Source organism: Lingula anatina, chromosome 4 (genome assembly GCF_051362555.1).
Source record: "Lingula anatina isolate TDL-2025a chromosome 4, LinAna3.0, whole genome shotgun sequence".
NCBI lineage: Eukaryota > Metazoa > Brachiopoda > Lingulata > Lingulida > Lingulidae > Lingula > Lingula anatina.
Window position 1 is genome coordinate 8,648,806 of NC_141770.1, and position 21,086 is coordinate 8,669,891.

General features: G+C 38.7%; 1 protein-coding gene, 1 long non-coding RNA gene and 1 pseudogene across 5 annotated transcripts; 1 reads left to right on the forward strand and 2 right to left on the reverse strand.

Moving 5' to 3' along the window:
• The first annotated feature begins 1,137 nt into the window (after positions 1-1,137).
• Positions 1,138-20,777, forward strand: LOC106162630 (uncharacterized; annotated as a pseudogene). Of its 3 annotated transcripts, none has more exons than XR_015333928.1 (2): positions 1,138-1,272; positions 18,953-20,777. The product of XR_015333928.1 is annotated as an uncharacterized LOC106162630, transcript variant X2 (transcript). The 3 variants fall into 3 exon arrangements; XR_015333927.1 differs by lacking the exon at positions 1,138-1,272 and adding an exon at positions 12,180-12,514; XR_015333929.1 differs by lacking the exon at positions 1,138-1,272 and adding an exon at positions 13,845-14,168.
• LOC147762240 (monocarboxylate transporter 2-like) lies at positions 3,255-11,100 on the reverse strand. The gene is made up of 7 exons (XM_087011282.1): positions 10,412-11,100; positions 7,522-7,668; positions 6,583-6,885; positions 5,377-5,654; positions 4,822-5,047; positions 3,974-4,117; positions 3,255-3,576 (listed from the first exon to the last, which is right to left on the reverse strand). Exons 1-7 carry the CDS (start codon positions 10,566-10,568, stop codon positions 3,257-3,259), a joined length of 1,575 nt encoding a protein of 524 aa, XP_086867408.1. The 5' UTR covers positions 10,569-11,100; the 3' UTR covers positions 3,255-3,256.
• Positions 16,487-18,479, reverse strand: LOC147762241 (uncharacterized). The gene is made up of 4 exons (XR_015333930.1): positions 18,221-18,479; positions 17,597-17,671; positions 17,131-17,306; positions 16,487-16,882 (listed from the first exon to the last, which is right to left on the reverse strand). It is a non-coding gene; the product is annotated as an uncharacterized LOC147762241 (long non-coding RNA).
• Positions 20,778-21,086: the final 309 nt, after the last annotated feature.

Consider the following 21,086-nt stretch of genomic DNA (forward strand, 5'->3'; position numbering starts at 1 on the left):
CATATTTCTCCCGCGGCATTCTTTTAAATTGCCGATCCGAGATCTTAAGTAGGCCTATAACCGGTGTAACATGAAAGTCTGACTCCCGGAGTCAAAATTTCATAATGAAAAGCTGACACCCCCTCCCCCCATGAAACTTTGACTTCCCCCACAAAACTTCATAAATCTTGTTTCATTTGAGTATATGACTTTTATCTTGTAGTATGCATAACGGAGGATACATTGGCACTTTTTGTTAGTTTGCAGGTGGAAATTTTATGAGAAAGTAAGAAAATTAAAATGTGTATTTTACCACCCAATGACTCCCCTATGAAAAAGCTATTTATATAATATTTGGTAATCATTTCAACGTCTTTTCTTTTAGTATACTTAATGAAGAATATATTAGAAATATTTGAAAGTTTGATGGTGAAATATTGGGTGAAAAAAAAAGAAAAGAAAATCACGAAAAATATTCATTTTCATACCCATGCCATTTGGACTCCCATAAAGAAAAGGCTCCTTGTTATATTAAGTCACCATACCTTTATTTTTCAACATAGTTTGCATTGTGACGTACAAATCCTAGTGACAGCTACAAAGTACCTGTAATGCAAAGGGCCTATAACTGCAGGTGCATTTGAAATCGCAAACTTGTAAATCAGGGCCCCGTAACACAAAAGCATCGCGCATTGCGACCGAGCGCAAGCAAGCGTCTCGATTCCATAACTCGCCCTTGAGTTCAGACCTTGAGGTCAGAATTCCAGGTATGCTATGTGTTAGGTGTTAGGCTTCGTTCACATGCAATGTCTATTTTCTAAATTCTATTTTCTATTTGCGGCACGTCTTATGATCACGGTCTGTGCACTGAATATCCCGCCGCGTAATTACTGGCAGCGCGAGCCAGTTACTATAAGTTACTATAAGTAACTGGCTCGCGCTGCCAGTAATTACGCGGCGGGATATTCAGTGCACAGACCGTGATCATAAGATAGCGCGAATAGAAAATAGAATTTAGAAAATAGACATTGCATGTGAACGAAGCCTTAGTGTTACAGATCTGTTAACATTCCTGTTAACCCAAATAAGAAAACATGGAGTTCAGGTAAACAGTCTGTTGACATGTGGTCAACATCCTGCTATTCTGCTGCAGCATGTATTTAACAGGCTGCTAGCCCCATGTTGACCCATTTCCTGGTGTGTGACACCAGCAAGAATAGCACAGTGGGAATCCCCAAGTAAACTTACATGTGTGCACTAGAGAGAGCCTACATACAAGTTTGAAGTGAGCAGGTCAGTTTGCAGTTTGACTATACATGTACAGTTTATGTTGTTCTTTACCATGACACTAACACTAACATATTCAGTTGTGACCTCTTGAAGATGTAACACAAGCTTAACCACTTGGTGGTTAAACTTTCTAAAATTAAGATGAGTTCAAATGTTTTATTGCTGACGTGCTAAATATCGAAAGCAGATAAGCTAAAATAATTCTGTGATAACCCCTCGTTGATCCCTACAGAAATGGATAAGCAATTGAAAATTTAAACTTAACATTTTTTAGTTTGCTCTGATTAATTTAACATTTTATGTAACAGAGATGTTTGGTGTAACACCATCTGTTACAGGAACTGTAGTTTTCAACAGATCTGTTACTCTAACATTGGTGTTACACTGGTGTTTAATAAGAGGTCAGAATTGTTGATTAATGTAACATATCTGTAACAGATCTGTAACACTAACACTTAACACATAACATACCTGGAATTCTGACCTCGCTCAACGTAGCTTCTATGTGATATCGCTATTCGCAAAACGCGATGTTTTCGAGTTACGGGCCCTGATGAATTAAAAAAGAATCGCCATCCAATCCCTAAGGACTAGATAAATTTACCATAAATAATAATAAAAATGACAGTAATAATAATAGTAATAGGTACTGTCACGATTGTAGGGTATACATTGGGAGTGGATAAGATCAGCTGGTGGCCTCATGTGAACTGCAAAGTGGGGTTTAAGAGGGTGAAGAGGGTAAAGAAACAGTAAACAGCTATTTGGCGACGTGAGAATGCCGATGAAAATTATTTTTCAAAATAATATTACTATAGAATAGTGTATGGGGTTTGAAATTAAATTTCGACACATAGCCTATATATATATTTACAAACTGTTCCTGCAGGCAGTATATTGCACTTTTTTTAAATATTGATTGTGACAGTTGCACTCACTTTCTTTTTGCATTGCGACGGCTGCTTTGTACAGTGCCCTTTATTTGTCCCCAAAAAGTAAGATGTAGAATTTTCTTGTACGTGTTGCAGATGTTAACTGAGCAAGAATGTACATGCTCGTCCAAAAGTTTTACATCGGACACGCGAGGGCCAGGCTCTCTTTGGAAATCATACAGGGTGCTTTGTGGGTACTTTATGAAGCGCTGAAAGTAGCTACACTGTAACATACAAGTTCGAACAATATCATTCACTGGCAGATCAGATACTTCACCCCTACTTGAACCCACCAACCAAAGAGACTAGTACACGTATGTCCAAAATAGGCAAAAGTGAACATCGGAAACGGGTTTACAAAAACAGCCACTACAATGAATAAAATATGAATAGAACGGTTGACATTTGGCCTATTATGCCTCGTGCAGTTGGGCCAAGAGCTACCCAATTATGCCGTTAAATGATAGGCATCGTATATCTAACGTACACACAGATTATACTAAGTACAATGTTAATGTACTAGTACACTCTTTACAGATTATGGCGTACAGGTAGAAGCACACGGGTTCTCAAATAAATAAAAAGAGCTTCCTCTTGATCGGGTCCTATTTCATATCAATGGGCCTTATTCTTCGTACGTTGTAGTTCGGGGTGAATCTAATTTCATTAAACCATTGTTCACAAAGGTATGCAATTAAGAAAGACAATTTTCTGTTTTGCTGATAAATTTGCATCTTATTGCTTGCACATTACTTTATATCAAAGCACAAACAAATCCTTTAGCACATAACAAAACAAGGTCACCCAAAAGTTAGTGGCACCAGTGTATGGCAATAAAACGTAGGCATGCCATACTGAATGGGACAATGTAACTGAGCAATCAAAGGCCTAAAATTCTCGATCGATCAGGCGCCGTGCTTGGTCGATGGAACGCCAAGCCTTTTGGCCGCGTGAAGCTTCTGCACATTTGTTGGTCGTTGCTCCTGTCCACTGTCTGATGTTGCTTATTAAGTACCGGTACGTCTTGGCAAAAGGTACATGCATGGCAATTCGCACTAATGTTTACTTTCACTATCACCACGCGGCTGAATTTTTTTGATTGCATAAGATATGATAGAGTCCAAAGGAGTCACTGCCTCCGATATTTTATTACTTTTGTTCTCCGTTATGAATTTGCTCTCGGTGGGTGTCGTATTGAAAAGAAGCGGTGCTGCCATCTGTTGTTCTGCATCGACTGTCGATGGGCATGTCTGGGCAATGTGCCGGAATTTATTACATGATATGATTATGATCTGAGCAACCAGTATGAAAGCATAAAACACCCCTAAGGCGTTGAATACCAATGTATAGGACCTGTATTTGTCCAGAGCGAGTCCTACAATGACATGAAGTGAAAAATAATTTTTAGTAATTTCTCATGAATAGGCCTTCATGTACATAGGCCTATTCTTACATGTATGAACACAAATGAACAAAAAACATGTTTGTAACATAACGTTGAGCTATTTTACTTTAAGCGGTGTTACATGGTGTTTAAAATCTAGAAATAAATAATTTAGTAAAAATCGCTTAACTTAGAGTATCAGTGTATATGTTCTAGATAACATACATTTTCATCAAGTCTTTAGAGACATTAATAAGCTTCAGATATTTTAAAACTCAAGCTTTGTTTGCGTCATTTTTTGGCTGATCTGTGGACGATATACAGGTACAGCTTTTTAAAGACCTACTCTTTTTTATTTTTGCTAGTACCGGTAGCTCTGTCCACTCACCTGATAGAATCCCTCCGGTGCTTAATCCAATGCCCCGACCAACAAGCTGAGTGAGGAATAGACCGCGAACACTTTCTCCCCCCAGAACCTCGTGACAGGCGGCATACCATGCAGCAATGATAGGTCCCTGTCCAGCTCCTAAAACTGAATTATTTTTTTATAATCATTGATGTCCCTTTTAAATCAAAATTTGAAAGGCGGATCATTCTATCCTTTTTTCTTGCATGTCACGCAGCGTTGTTCATATCCAATAACATTATCTGGCGCCATTTTGTTCACCACCATGGAAAAACGTCCCATATACACCTTTATTTCGTGATCCAAATACTGTACGATAAATCACGTATATCTGAAGTCCTATAGTATTCACGTCCCAAAAACAATGGGGTCTACCTAAATTATACACTTCAAGGGTATATGCATATACCAAAAATTTTAATCCAATTGCCAAACCGTTAATTTTTCCGATTTTTCGAAAACTGAAAGGTTTAAAGGGATAATAACTCTTCGTATGAGATCTATATTTCACAATAAAAACCTTGTGAATAACTCATAGAAATATAATATATTCTGTTTTACCACAAAAACAGCAGTTATAGCTTTTATTCTGATATCTGAACTTGTCTTTAGACCACGTGACCTCCATTGATGTCTATACTCTGTTAAAATCTCTTAAGAGATTTTAACAAAAAACCAAACTTTTTAGAAAAAAACCAGGGACTAACTTTGAATGTAAAAATGGATTCATTAACCATTGGTAAGTATGGGAAAATTGTTGTTTACTCCAGGAAAATTCATTTTTAGGCCGAAACAAAGAGTTATTATTGCTTTAAAAAATCAAGATCTACCTGCACCAAATGAGACAACACCCGCTAGTGATCTGCTCAGAGGTAAAAGGAAACAAGCAAGTGCCAACATCAGGGCGCATCCGCCGTACACGTATAACAAGTAACCCTTGATAAAATCTCCTAATATCCCGATAAAAAATCGAGAAAGTGCATTGGTCACGCCGAACGCCGTTAGGGCATATGTGGAAGTCAGACCGTGAAATCCCTGGTCTTCAGCGTATTTTACCTGTAACGAACAGTTAAGGGGTTGCGCTATGCCGAATGAGTGCATAATGACAACATGCCTAGATAGAAAATAGGACAATACAAGAATCGACTTAACACATCAAACGAAACACGTTAAGATTACGTGGTTATATTGGTACTAGAGGTATAGCAACATTTTAAGTAATGCTTAAATAAGTTCTAAATTGGTTTTAGGTTTTTAATAAAATACGTTAATGCCGCAGTACTTACATACTCGAGACCTGTACGTCTACTGCGTTCAAACCTGACTCGTGTAACAATAAATATTCACTATACGGTCATCTACTGCGTTAAGGTCAATGACCTTACCAAAAAAGTATACGCCACCGATTGACCCAGCCCTTTGCACACAGCCGTCAGAAACCACAAGGTCATCAAAGTCATTTTAATCCATTTTCTCCACGGTGTAGTATGCAGGTCATTGTCACCACGGTTTGAACTTGTCACTTCTTCTGGTTTTGGCTCCCGATAAACAAATCCGGTAAAAACAACAAGGAACACGCCAAATATGAGCAAGAAAATAAACGAATATCTCCATCCAGCAGTGGAAATTATATATCTTATAAGAAGAGGCATCGTTGCGAACCCTGAAAGACAAGCAATGACATTTTTCAAAATCTAAAATATATTGTTATGATTTTTTGTAATTTTAAGAACAGGTATATTCAAAATATATGAGAACCCAGCGCCTCAAGAAGGTCAAATGAACATAAGTATGATATGATATTTTAAAGATACATACAAAGTCAATTTTTTGTCATAAAAAGCAACCAAATGCCAGCATATAGTTTCAAGTAGCATAACTAAGAGAATTACCAAAAGACATTGTTTAATTTTACCCGAAAGTGATGTTTGAACAGATTTTTCTGCTAGCAATCTATGCTGTAGGTCAATGGGGCAGAAAAGTAGGTCACGAAAGTAGGTTAAATTGACAACCAAAAATTTAAAGAAAGGAGCACTCTAAAGCTCTTTTATGGTTGATCGGGTAATTTATTCAGTTTATCCCTTGGCATGTCGAATTTATTAGAGTCGTAGAAGAAACTAGAAGAAGTGGTTTACATGTGTTACTGGGAATCCGCGCTCCACCGATGCTCGGTTCGTATGAACCTTTAAGGAAAAAAGATATGAGCCTAGTGTTTGGCACCCTAGTGAGGTAGTGGTTCATAAGTTTTGCTTTGTAATACAAATGTGAGGTATAGGGTCAAAGCAACTCCCGGTCCGAACCCTACATATTGAAAATTTATTTTAGACCAATTCACAGTATGCCCCATTACATTTTCCCTTTCCTAAAAACTATCAAACCTCTAAATATTTCACGTACAAATAAAAATTAATGAAAAGGGGGAATGAGCGAATGCATCCTTTCTTAATTAACTCCAAAGAATTAATTTAGTTAAAGTAACGTGGCATTTTTTAAAAAAGAGACACGATGGCGAATATGAAAGCGGGGCAAAATGTTAACCGGCCTATATAACGTAAAAATGACGACAAGTACAATCATCGTGCTTCGTTTACCTAGTGGATTAGCCATCATTTGAAAGCTAGTGGCAAACACATGGAAACGATGGTGCCACGGAAACCACTTGTCCAGAAGGAATGACATCGGGGCCATACAGAAATTCATTCCAATTCCAACAATCACTGGACGAGAAATTAGCAGGAACGCCATGTTTGGTGCAACGGCACTCAAGCCCTGCCCCAGGCAGCAAAGTCCCAAACCAATCCGTATTGTCCACGGGCGTCCAAGTATATCAGCTATCAAATTTGTTAGATAGCTGGGGACGAGCATGAAGGCCAAAAATAGTGACTGGTTCAGCCCTGAAATAGATTTCTGAATGTCTTGTCATTACAATCTACGCACTACGTTTACCACAGAGGACGCAAAATAAATTAAAATTTTCTGCCAAGCCCTTTTTTAATGAAGCCATTTGTACTTTGAAGCAAAAATGCAACATTATAATGTTTGGATTGGCTATAAGAGGTTGATGTGTTGTTTTCAAAACAACAGTAGCCAAAAGCAAAATACAAAATTTTTGAAAACACAATTTTATATCTAATTAATGACAGTGATTTCCAAGATAAAATGAAGAGTTGCACATTGCCATTATCTTACATTTCTGTCCACTGATTGGAAAAAAATCTGCCATTATGTCATTGGCCAATATATATTATTATCACACATCACATTTCCAGATATAAGACCAGAACCTACTATACTTGTGTTAGTTGTGTAATAAATTTAACTTATGACTATACAGAAGACCAGAACATGCTGTCAAACTGGGCACAGTAACTATAAAATTTTTGAACCCCATTTTAATTGTGGAATCCATATGCCGAAAGCATGGTGTTTAAAGTAAAAATTGAACCAAACTTTCTATTCCCACGCTAGTTTCAATGAGGCAGTTTGGTGGCACGTGGTTATTAGAGGTGGGGCAGCGAGCAAGTACTCACCTAGTAGAAAATCGGAACTAAACATTGACGAACCGGGCTGGCTAAATACCGGAACCAGCTCAGCCCAAGATGCCGTCAATCCTGCGAGGAACACCGACATCGGTAAAATTGCAGCCAACATGAAGTAGCCATAATAAACCATCGCACCTGAAAAACAAGGTACCTATATTTAGAGAACTTGACTATCTGAAAAGAAACTTAGGGACCATTCCCAGACCCTATCGTACTAACTGTGGATCGATCTATCTCCGCTTACTGAAGCTGCTAGGGGGTAATTAATTATCGTTTAGCAGCTTCAGTAGGCGTGACAGACATCTAAGCCGCTTAAGCTGAAAGCAATTTAGCGAGAAATACCTCGGAGATGGATCGACCCTGTTAGATGGGAAGTTCGTACCCAGTCTTAATGTATACATCATCTCTCTTTCAATAGAAATTTGATAAAACGTTTTACAGACGGGTGCAGGTTCAAAGTGACAAGCGCATACGTATGCAAATTCAGATTTTTTGATGTAAATTGACTGATATTAGATATATCTTGCTGGTCTTGTTATATGCATATGAGGACAATCTTTGGCTTGTCTTGTTGATACAGACCTAACACTTAATGTGGAATATTACACTTTGAAAGGCATGTCAAGGTAAAAATGTGTTTTTAAAGAACTACAGATAATGCACATGTACCGGTAGGGCTGTTGGCAGTTTTTTTCTTTTTTTTTTCATTTTGTCACGACGGTGACCGCGGCATGTTTGCGTTCACTGTAAAAATGGAAAACAACTCGATAAGAAGAGTAAGGATTTATAGAACCTACAGAATTATGCGTATGCGGGCTCCACTAACCATGATAAAGTAGACATTCGCAGCAAAGTGGGTGATTTACAACACGATATTGTTCGGCTTTATATTTTTTGCAACTGCAGCAATGCCAGCAAAGTCACAAAATTACCGATGGAAAGGAGGAGGGGTAGGCGACGATTTTCAATGTCCACTGAACTACACTGGTTCTTGCGTGCAATGTCCATCGTCCATCGATCAACCTAATGTGTGGCCTGCTCCATAACTGTCAGCATGGCGGGTTCTTCGGTCGGTTGCACGCTCTTTTCACTCTAGAATATTGCTCTCTGCACCCTAATAAGGAATAACAGGTAAGGTCTTGCTATGTGCTTTCTACCAGGGATGGTAATTAATGAACAAGAACAAAATAAATGGTGAGGCCAATGGTCAGCGGTCACTTGAAAGGCAGAGTGGCAATTCGCGTGCCATGTTTTAAAGTGAACAACTGTACACCTACCATATATTAGCTAAGAGTGCAGTTATCATGTCAAAACTCAAAATATGGGGTCAACATATAGCGATTTGTAATACACCAACACACTCGATATATAATAATACTAACATTTGTTTTCTGGACAGGACGAAATAGAATCTCTGCTGTCATCTGCGCCATAACTGCTTAGATTTTTTGCATCCCTCGTACCGCTCTCCACGCGCTTTGGCCTACATGTAGTTTGCGGTTGATTAATTAGATTAGACTTCTACCTGGCTTAACCCGTCTTCGTCGACTTTTGTCGTTTAAATGGTGGTACATCAGCAAAATCTCCGCTGCCCTTCTTCCTGTTTGGTTTTTCCGACTGATGGTTATACCTGCGGTCTTTAAGTTTACATTTACTTGTACGGTAGGCCTACGTCTTAAAACAATAAATATCTGCATGTCCACAAGCTAGTTTCTTGCGCTGCGATTTAGTCAGTTTTTTTTCTTTTACAAATACAATTTTAAAACTACGTTAACTGCATTTTCTCACTCTCCCGTGCATGTGGCCACAGTGCTTGTAATAAGTACAACAGTTTCATGGCCATCCATGGCTGATAACAATAAAAAGCATCAACATAGGCTACCAAAGTCTCGTTTGCAAGTGCACGAAACTACCGCGAAAATTGCGATATTAGCCTACTGCGCAACCTGCTCACCACCACTGCAGCGCCGTTGCTCAGGCAAGCAAAAGTTATTTATTATCGATTTACTATTTACAATTTCTGTAAATAAAAACAAACCAATGTAAAAACTAGAAAAAAACTGGAGATGGCAGCCTCCGCCAATCACCTGCACTAATTAATTGTGGTAGTTGGTAGCTTATCCATTGCACAAGGTCATTGGCCGTATCCCTCAATGGTGTAAAATACTTTCAAACATTATTGGACCCAAAATCTTATCATTTTATACTTAGTCCTTTTCTGGGCTATCCTGAAAACTTCATCAAAACCCATACACATGTTTGAGTAAGGCTTCTGAAGGAAAGAAAGACAGAAAGACAAACGGAGGTGAAAACAAAACCTCCTTGGTAGAGGCCATAGATAAACATGTATTAAAATGTACACATTAAAACATGTATCTCTTAATTTGATCAACTGATCGACAAAATCTATTACAGATTGTCTTGAACTTTGGTCAAGTCAAAGTCTCCATGTTCTACGTATATTGCCATCGAAAAGGAAAAATAAGTCGGCAATAATGGCCTTCTTGAATGCTAGGCGTACTGTTTAGAAGAGTTATTATTAATAAATACCTGTATATTTGGCAAGTTAGACAAAGATAACCCATTACAGCATTTCTGAAAAAAATTTCAAAGACGGCGGTCCAGCTGATGGACTGGGTTCCCATGCCTAGATCATTCTAACAGGATCGATCCATCTCCAAGGGGTTTTTCGCTAAATTTCTTTCCGCTTAAGCGGCTTGATGACTTACACGCCCACTGAAGCTGCTAAACGATAAATAAAAATCCCCTAGCAGCTTCAGTAGGCGTGGCAGACATCTAGGGGGGCTGGGAATGGTCCCATATTGGATGTTACTTCAAATGGGACAATGAAACGATGTGCCAACCCTGAGTAATTTACCTGCACTTGACGAGATCGGCCCTGCATCCGCCGCATCTGGCTGTAATGGCTTGTCAGCTTGACCTTGGTCGGCTCGACTTCTTTCTATCTGGCATAGGTCAAGGTTAGGAACGCCATTTGTCAGAAAGGTGTACAGGGTTTTATGGCATACACTCATGCAATTGCTTTGCTCTGTGTGAATGGGTCACTGTGAGACTATTTCATACATGCCTTTATTACATTTCGACTATATAATTGCAATTATCGTTTTTTATGGGTGTCCGCAGGAAAATAAAAGGTCTACAACGTATTCAAAATATTACTGCTAGAGTTCTTACCTGGCAACAGTCACGTTACCTTTATTCTCAAACAACTTCACTGGCTACCGGTATCTACATGTATAATAGCACGGATTCTTTAGTGTATGCTCACGCCACTTTTTACAGCTTGGTCCCACCATATTTGCGGGATCTTTTACCAACTTACGAACATTTATCAACTAACGAGACCCCCACTCCATTTATACGCTCTTCCGACCATTTACTCTTAAGACCACGGCAAAGCTAGACGTCTCACATATGGTGACAATTCGTTTAAAGTACCTGTACCTAGGGAATGGAATTTACTCCCACTTTTACTACGTAGGATAGACTCTCCTGCTTCTTTTTAAAATGATCTCCAGGCTTATGTTTTAAAAAAAAATTATGAATAGAATTTTAATGAATGACTTTTCTAAGTGAGTGATTTTAAACGTAACAATTTTTGTTTCAATATTATTTGTTTTAATCAATTTTTCCTGCTATTATCTTTTTTCTTTTCTTTTACAAGTTTTTATTCTTTTTTATTTTTAACGTTTTATTAGACTAGCTGAATAAATAATTCAAAAGCACTAAATCAATTTAAATCCTGCACACAGACACACACGCACACACACACACACACACACACACACATTCACTTGTACAAGCACATTACAAAATAATTACAAAAAAACCTTATAACATTACAATGCATAGCCATAACACAAATAGATATTTTAACACTTTGCAAACCATGGATATATTACTAAAACAGATACTATAAAATCGCAATAAATAAGCACATTAGTAGCAGTATTATGATCATGCACTACATAGACACATATTCAGACCAATATGATGACATTGCAATACTGGCGCACATCACAAAGAGATGTCATGAGATTCATTGCAGTACGTACCAGTAGGCACATTGTAAAAACATATATTATACATCTTATTATTTACATATGTTGCATTATGTCACACCCTTGCAATACATGCCAGTAGGCATATTGTACAAACGTGTACTATATTTTTATTATTTATTCATGTTGCAATGTAAATTCTACTGCGGTTTTATATTAGGAACGTTAGTCGGTGAGTAATTTGCGAGTAATTTACGTGTAAGTTATCTCGGTATATATGTCATATAATACACTGCCGCACTCTTGCGATGCATGCCCTGAACACCCCTCACTGTCGCTCGAAGTGTTCTGGAATAGAGGCCTTTGTCACTCGGGTTGCATTGTATGGGTGCGTTCAGAACCAGTTGATCCAGAGACTAACTACTTGAAAGCGTGTTGAGTTTTAATTGCTCTGCCCCCGCTGGGGCGGCGAACGTGGGAGGCGGGAATGCATTAATTGCCAAGTGCGCGCCATATTTGATCCGTGAACTAGTTAGCTCGCGGATCAACTGGTTCTGAATACGCCCTATTATCTCTCACATAGTATACTGGCTGCTCAGATCATATACATGTGTGTTCACCAGTTAAATTGTCCCGACGCACTAATAAGCTTCACGGCATAATGGCACTGTGGTGAGCCGAGATGGACTTTTAAGTACTTTTATCATTACAATAATATCGAATAACGAATTGGGTCATGCACTTCCGGTGAGACCTTTACAATCATGGATAGTGTACTAGTATACTTTAATTGGTGAACAGGGCTGCTGATATTGCTGAATACACATATATAATACGGATATTATACCAGTTATATCCAAGTGCTGGTACCAGTACTAGCTGGAAGGGGAAGGAGGCAGAGGTGTCTCAACGCCGTATACACAGTTCGTTGGGGACGAAGATTCATTGGGAGGTCACAGGTAAAATAATAGATATTTTTGGGCTATTCTTTTTGTTCTAATTCATTCTTCAGCCGAACACATTTTTTATCTTACCGCGTCTAATCAAATAAAAAACGAAACGCATTTTCACATATGTCCCGTACCCATTTTCCCCAGTTTTCGGTCTTAGACCCCATTCCCATAGACCCCATCGGTCTACTTGGATCGGCCCAACTCTGCGGGGACTCTCGTTTAGTGCAATCAGCTTAACTGAATGACATATGCCTCCTCGAGTTTCCAACGTACTCGTATGATCGCCAGCTTCTCTGTATTTTACGTTAGGAGGCCTGTTATTCAGTTAAGCTCAGCTGATTGCAGTCAGCGAGAGTTCTAGCAGAGTCAGGTCGATTCACGTAGACCGATGGCTTCTATGGGAATTGGGCCCTACAGACATGTTACTGAGAAAAGTTGGCCTGTAAATTTCCATGTAGCCAAATTTTTTATCGAATGTAAAGGATTGAAGTATGCAAATGAAGAAAACAATATTACAATAAAGTTATGAAAAAAGTAGTATATATGAAACTGATATGACTAATAATTAAAGAACAGCAAAACCTTTCAAATTTTATTTTGCAAGGTGTTGGCTTGGGTCAAGTGAAAGAAAAGGTAGAGTTAATGTTTAAAAGGGTATTCTCATTGTAATAACCGTGGAGTAGTATTTTGTAAGCTAAATGCAGTCGGTGAAAAGTCGTTGTGACACTACGGCGTGACGTGCTCTCCATTGAGCAGTTGTGAATATCTATTGTTTGCACCCATTTTGTAGCCGCCACAAGAATGTTGCGGTTTCCACATGCACTTTCGTCAATCTGCTGAGATATGATAATTGTTTACATTAATTTGAAGTCTCTCGTTGATGTACAGCTGGCATCGCCCCCTTCCTTATCCATGCGTGTTGTGGACATCCAACAGACGCGGGTATATATACTCCCCCGTACTACCACATATCTGTATCTGTATCTGTCCATATACGTCTAAGGCCCCCTTTACACTGGATGGCGTCCTTTCTGCGTCCAGCAGTACGGCCCCATTTGAGAGTTAAAAAATGATAATACCTTATGTGCCGACAACTGGCTGATCATTGAGCATTCATTCTGATACAAATTCAATGCTCGTGCCTCCTTATTAAGACCACAGCGTTGCCAAATTTCATGGTCGCAGAGAGGACGTAGAAAGGACGCCGTCCAGTGTAAAGGGGGTATAAAGAGACCAATACTGGTATGAAATAGACGGGTAGAAGAGAGCGCATGGAAAACTTAGTCAAATACTAGTCCTGATCTAAAGCTTTCAACAGTTTCAGCGTTTACCAATCGGAAACTGTTCTGATGAAGAAAGAGTTTTTCTGACGAGTGTTTTACAACGTTGTAAGCGAAAGCAGCGACTGTTATTAGTACTATTCAGGTACATAGTGCAAATGTACCCTCTACCATGGCGGCAGATATTTAGGCACATTTTTCTCCAACCACAGCTAGAAGATTGACTATATTTAGCCAGAGACAGTATCTGTGAATGTGGAAAAACTGTCAGTAGAGTAGTGCATACAGATGATACTCGACTACGCTACACCACGAGTCAGCCAGTGCACTGAAATTTCGCTTCTCTACTTCATCATTTGCCTCTTTACAGACAGAGAGCGGTGAGTTGCATGTACCAAGGTGCTCTCAAGCTAATGGAGGGGAGGTGTCACATGGGCCATTCCACAATTGCAAAAAAAAAAAAAAAAAAGGACGCACATGTTTGGTGTAATATTTGCACAGTTTTGACTTGCTCCATTTTTCGCTCGTTTATTCTAAAATGGAAAGGAATCAACGGTTATAAAAAGTGATTTCAAACACTTTTGAGAATATATTGCACATTTTGTGACTAAAATGTTCACTTTTTTGTCGAATGACCTATATACACGCACTATACGAAGCGCGATTGATAATTACAAACATTCCTTGCTGACTTACACCATGGGGCTGCGAGAACAAAGAAAAAAAGAAATCGACATGTTGCAGGTTGTTTTAGCCCGTTTGTGGCTTACTGAATTACGCATGCAGACACGGGCTTCTACGGGTTACTTACTTAGACTGGGTTCTCAAAGATTTAGATCGATCCATCTGGATCGACCTAACTCCCGGGGGGTTCATGCTAAATTGCAGTCAGCTGCTGTTGTGTCGGTGCAGGAGGAAGCTGAAATAAAATGACCAAAACTTTATGAACATCGTGCCTGAAGGTACACGAAAACACTTTTAATTGGATTTACATACTACAAGGTGCAACAGAGGACCCACAGAGATTGTCAGAACGTGGATAATTTCAGGTACTTAAGTGTCTCAAGTTTTTTGTACATACTGCTATGAGGCCTTACCAGCGGTAAGGGTACCGTGAGCTTGTAAGGCCGAAAACTGAGGCAAAGTCCGAGTACACGTGAGTTGAAAGAGAGAAGAATAACTCTACGGGACAATGAAAAAGGAAATAAAACGGGAAATGCAGAAGCAGAGGATGTTATTTTCATTGGCAGGCCGGTGAGGTAGACAAAGCAGAAGTAGGAAATAAAACTGACAAGCGAGAAACTGACAAAATTCTGCCGGATACGGGTAGGTTATTTCGATCTCTTATCACGTCCGACTCTTTCATTGAGAACATATTCAGGAGGCGGATTTAGGGCGTCTTCTGGTTCTTCCGGAAGACGGTTAGATTTTCAAGTTTTCATTGGCGGGTATATGTAATATTTCTGTCGAAAGGCGGTCAAAAATGGAGGATGGATCAACATTACTCGGAAGACTGTCAGAAAATATTAAATATCTCTGGATCCGCCCCTGTTATCCCTGCTGTACGCAGAAAAGTTTATTATTCTTTAGAGCAGTCAGTACAAACAAGGACTGAGCTAAATAGTCTTCTATTAAAGACTGGTTTTTGTCGGCTTACTTAACGTCGTTATATCCTCAAGTCCAAAAAAAAAAAAAAAGAGAAAAAACAACCTTTCACTAATTACCTTATTCGAATTTAATTTAAATTAAAAGATTTAAAGCGAGCACATTAATTGCAGCATCTGATGGTAGTAAATGTTTATTCTCTGTTTACGTTTTTAAAGTTGACTTCATGGGGATTCTCTGGAGAATGAGGATAATACACTGGTATATATATATATATTTTTTTTTATCCAGGTAATATGCATGTGGTAACATCTACCCCTACATCAGGTTCAAGGCCAACATAGAGCCAGGGCCAAAGTAAGTACCTGACATCCAGAATCCAAACACACAATAGCTGTTTATTTTACCATGTTCAGTACACCTTGCCATCAATATCAATCTAATGCATGTTAGTACTTGGAACAATGCCATTTTATTATAAAGTTTAACACTGCCATGGCAGCTAGTCCTAGAATTGTGACAAGCACAGGATATCAGTACTTATTGTGGGGAACATTATATAATAAATTGGATTTTGAAACAAACAATTTTGATAACCATGCTCTATTCAGTGCTCTTATGTCTGGCGTAGACATTACAGATAGTGGGTGCTATTAATTTCACAAAAAAATGCATTGAATTCTTTCCAATAGTCAATGTTTTGTTTTTAGGTATACTAAGCAGCAAAGCAAGCACTCAAAATCATGGATGACAGTAAGACCTCAAGCTGTTACATAAACAATTGGCACAAATAAAGGTACATTCCAGTCTTACAAACCAGGAATTTGACATGGGAATTACAAGTACACATTTCTAAGCAGCCATGGTGCAGATGGAACCAAGAGACTCAAGGCACCGTGGTCCTTATATGTATATAAGAATTTTTTTTATCAAAATGATGATTACCTCACATAAACTTTTCTTTTATAAATCCATCCAGACATACATTATTTCCTTGTATGACATTAACTTTTAAAATGATTGATTTTATGAACAGATTGTGTACAGAGTTGCATTTTACTTTTGATATGAGAAAGGGATAAATGAAAGCACCTTGTTTTTCTATGCCTTTATTTTTTATGTTCACTGAATGGTTGCACAAATTACAGTAGAATGAAAAGAATCCTTCTACTCAGTGACTTGCATATTACAGGTCTTATGAATGTTTGGTCAGTAAACTGATACTTGTGGTAATAGTTATTCTGTGATTTTCTTCAAAGTGAAGTAATCCAGCAAATTCAACGGCAGTCAAAATGTAGGGGACATTACAGTGAGTGGGAGATGGGCCAGTCCCATCTCCACTGATGCTGAGTCATTGCTTGGTAAATTCTCTAGCAAAAGCATCTTTATATCCAGTGCAAGGCCAGGATTTCCATCACACTTGTCACAATGTATTCAGCACTTTCCTTGGCAACACCATCATTTTCTTGGCAACACCATCATGTATGCTCTGATAATGAAAAAAATATATTCACTTTTATATCTGTCATTTCTGTTTTGATATGTACAATAGCTTACTTCAAAAATAAAATATTTGAAAATGTATGAACACTAAAACAACCATAAGGACTGGATTTCACACCACCAAATTTTATCGAATAAATTTACTTTGAAAATAAGAAGGAATATGAATGGTGTTTGTGTATTGTGAGAAACTTAGAATTTATCTTTTCAATAAAGATTTAATGAGTTTTATACCCATTCTGTGAGTTACTGAATTCTCCTTTCATGTTCTTGAGTCAATCCTCCTGATCTCACACCTCTTCCATGCCTTGTACTACTGGACCTAGAAGTGCTATGTATCACTGCCAACTCTACTAAACCTTCATACAGGGCTTTTTTTTCTAATGAGGCCAACATCACAAGATAGTATGCTGTAAAATAATAATAAAACTAATAATAATAATAATTGGCACTGATTTAATTGCATGCTAGTAATAATGTTGTGAACTGTTCAAAATGGGTTTCACTTCAATTAATCATTGTCCTGCACTCAAGCGTATCAATTGTTATCCCTAAACTATAAGTTTTTTGTATGTGTGGATTATTACATGTGAATATAGGTGAGGGTAGGGTGGGTCCTACACATTACTATCAAAACTAAGGAATATGCCAGATTAACTAAAAGGCCTGTATTATTTAAAAATAACAGAAAACTCTTTACCTCAGGGAGCTCTTTACCCTCTAGTTCTGGACTGCTCTGACTGCTTGCCTCATCAACAATAGGCCTACTCTCGATCTGAAAAGTATAAAAGCAGATCGACTAGAAAAGTAAGATAAGATACGTGTGTGCGTAGCACAAAATTCAGGCACTCCTATTGACGATTTTGACATCTGCACGATGCTCACCACTACTGCCAGTAAGTATCAAAATCGTCCGGAACGCATTTGTAGTCCGTGCTACGCTGTGCGTGCAAATCGCGATGTCAAAATTGCGGCTCAGAAAGCATAGCAAACAACAAAAAAGTAACAGTCGTTCATAAATATCCAACCGAAAAGGGCTGGTTCAGTTGACCCGAAAAATATCACTGTCTCTAATCATGTCACCGGTATATTTCCTGGTACAAGTTACTCATTCGGTGAATCGGCATTGAGAATTACGGCATCAAGCACTGTTGACATAATAGGCTACACTCCGTCGTAAATATTTCCAAGCCATTCGTTGATTTTTGATCTATTTTAACCGACGAGAAGTTAAATGAATTCTTTAAATGTTTAAGTGCACAAACCTGTTCACGAACAATGAAGGGAGAGAGTTTTAACTAACGTGCATCTGTAAATGACTTACTTCGAACTCCACCGCGCCATATTTGTTTCTCCTAGTGTACGAGTGCTATTTTAGGCAACGCACTCTGATTGGCTAAAACCTTGCGGTAGTCGTCTTCTCTTTTTTGGGGAGAGGACGTTCTCCAATACAGACTCGAATGTGAAATAATTAATTATTTTGATTGCCGTCTACCTCCAAGGCGAATTTTAGTTTAGATCGTGACCTTCATATATAAGAAAAAGTTTGGGATATGTTTTATTTTCCCTCATATCGGAAAGACCCCCTTTAAATTGTCGTTCTACGTGATGTAATAAATTATAATCATTTATATGCAAATAGGTGATTAGAATTATATTGACGTCCACCATCAATGCAATTATTTCGCGAAACAGATTAAACTACATGTAGTATATATTTAACAAGTCAAAAACAAAACTGTCATTAATTCGCTGTCATGTTCAGAACTACGAATATATACCGGTAGCTGCAGCGCATGCATAGAAAACCCAACAGAAATGACTAAAAAGATGCAGTTAAATTCAATAAGGTTGCTAGATAATATATTAATGTTACTTATTAGAGAGGTAATTAATGTTACTTATTAAAAATGCAATGCATACGGGCACATATATGTATAAGAGAGAAAAGTAGAAAAGACGACTAAAGTAAAATTATACAGAAGCATTAAGCTGAGTTAACAGGCCAGGTCATTATGAGCTCGATTGCATTAAAACAAATTTGGTTTACTTTCAGCTCTTACAATGGCAGCTGCGCTCACGAGCATAATTCGAGTTTTCTTGGTGGGTGACGTGATGATTGGGCGAGGTATAGACCAAATCCTGCCTTACCATTGTAAACCGTGGATGTACAGGGATTTCAGGAACGATTCCAGAGAGTACGCCCAACTTGCCATAGACAAGAACGGTCCCCTGCCAAAAGAGATCGGGATGGATTACGTATGGGGAGATGCGCTACAGATCCTGCAAGAGAAACAACCAGACTTTCGCTTAATAAACTTAGAAACAGCCATCACCACCAGCGAAACCGCATGGCTGGGAAAACGCGTTCAGTACCGCACACACCCTCGGCACGTGGAAACTTTGCAAGCAGCCGGAGTGGACTGTTGTGTTCTGAGTAACAACCACGTGCTAGATTGGGGCTACCCCGGTCTGGCTGAGACTCTTACAACTCTGAAAAAGGCCAACATGAAGTATGTTGGTGCAGGAGAAAATATATTTGAAGCTCAGAAGCCGGCGATCTTTGAAATTCCGAATAAGGGACGCATCGTAGTCTTTGGGGCGTGTCATACTTCAGGTCTCGTATATGAAGAATGGAACGCTACAGAGACAAAATCGGGAGTGAACCTTCTTAGTTTTGAGGATATCCCATATGTGGTGAAACAACTTGCAGATCAAGTAAAGAAAGTCGAGAAACCGGGAGACATCGTGATTCTTTCCATCCACTGGGGACCTAACTACAAATGGTTAAGTTCTCCTATGGAGAGGGAATTTGCACATGCCGCCATAGACGTTGCCGGCGTGGACGTAATTCACGGCCATTCCTCGCACCATGTAAAAGGCATAGAGGTTTACGATGGCAAACTCATCATGTACGGTTGTGGAGATATTGTCAGTGACTACGAAGGGACCCCTACCCCATTACACAAGCGCCCATTTCACAACGTGCGCAGCCTTATGTATTTCGCCGATATTGATCCACTTACGGGAGAAGTTGTTGACTTCAAAATGATTCCCACAATGATGAAAAATCTACGTGTGAACAGAGCCGATGAAGAAGCTTCAAGCTGGCTTTATGCAAAGATGTCAGAGTTGTGTGAGGAACTCGGTGGAGGAGTGCAGTGGGACGGTAGCGAACTGAGACTAGTGTTACAGTCTGGTGGAACGACGCACTTCTTCACACAAGGGATAGGCTGGACAGGATCTGCAAAGTGTACAATTATATTGATACTGCTAATCTTCGTTCTCACCATAATTGCGTGCAAGTCATGTATATTTAGAAAAGTAGTTAATCTCCATAAATGTCGCTAAAATGTTTTCCTATTTATTGTCATCGTATTATGCACTTTGCAGGCCGTTTTGTACTTGTAGGCTACAAATGTCAGTTATCTCTCCAAAATACTGCCCTGCATGTAGGCCCTACAATCGGGCTGTTTTTGATAAGCACGAAGATATATAACTAAGCTAGAATGCCGTCAATCGATGAATGATTTATAACATTCACCAAATTATTGATATATCCTGACTAGTATGTATTATTCTTCTTTACGCTGGTTGTGGGTTTTGTGCTATATGTAACCGGTAAACTATAAGTATTTAAATATTTCACAATCTTTACAAGCGAAATTTCCCTGTCTCCATCATCACACAATTATTTCAAAAATTAGAAACGTAGAACTTAACGAAAGAATTTTTGCCAGAGGTTTTGGATATGGTAGTCTATAATTTGGTAATTATGAGAAAAGCACTGAAATTTCCAATTTTCCAATAATTTTGTAATAAATTTGTCAAAAAATAATTAGATAGATGAATAAATGAGAGCATACGAAATAAAAATAATTCATTCTCCTATAATAAACGTACGCTTCCAGGCATGGCGGAAATAATGATGGTAGGCCTATAGGTGCAGGTTCTTTCAAGGGCCTGCCAAATTCTGAATATTGTGTGCCTAGATTCTGCACACTGATTAATTGCAGGCCTTGATTTTCCACAGGCACACATATATAATTAGTCCATAGAGATGAAAGAACGCTTTTCTTCCCCAAAAACACTACCATTACTAATTTTTTATTTTCCCGCATCATTACTTCCCCAAACCTTCCCTACCCCGCAACGTAAAAATGCGACTCACAACCATAACTGTCACTTTT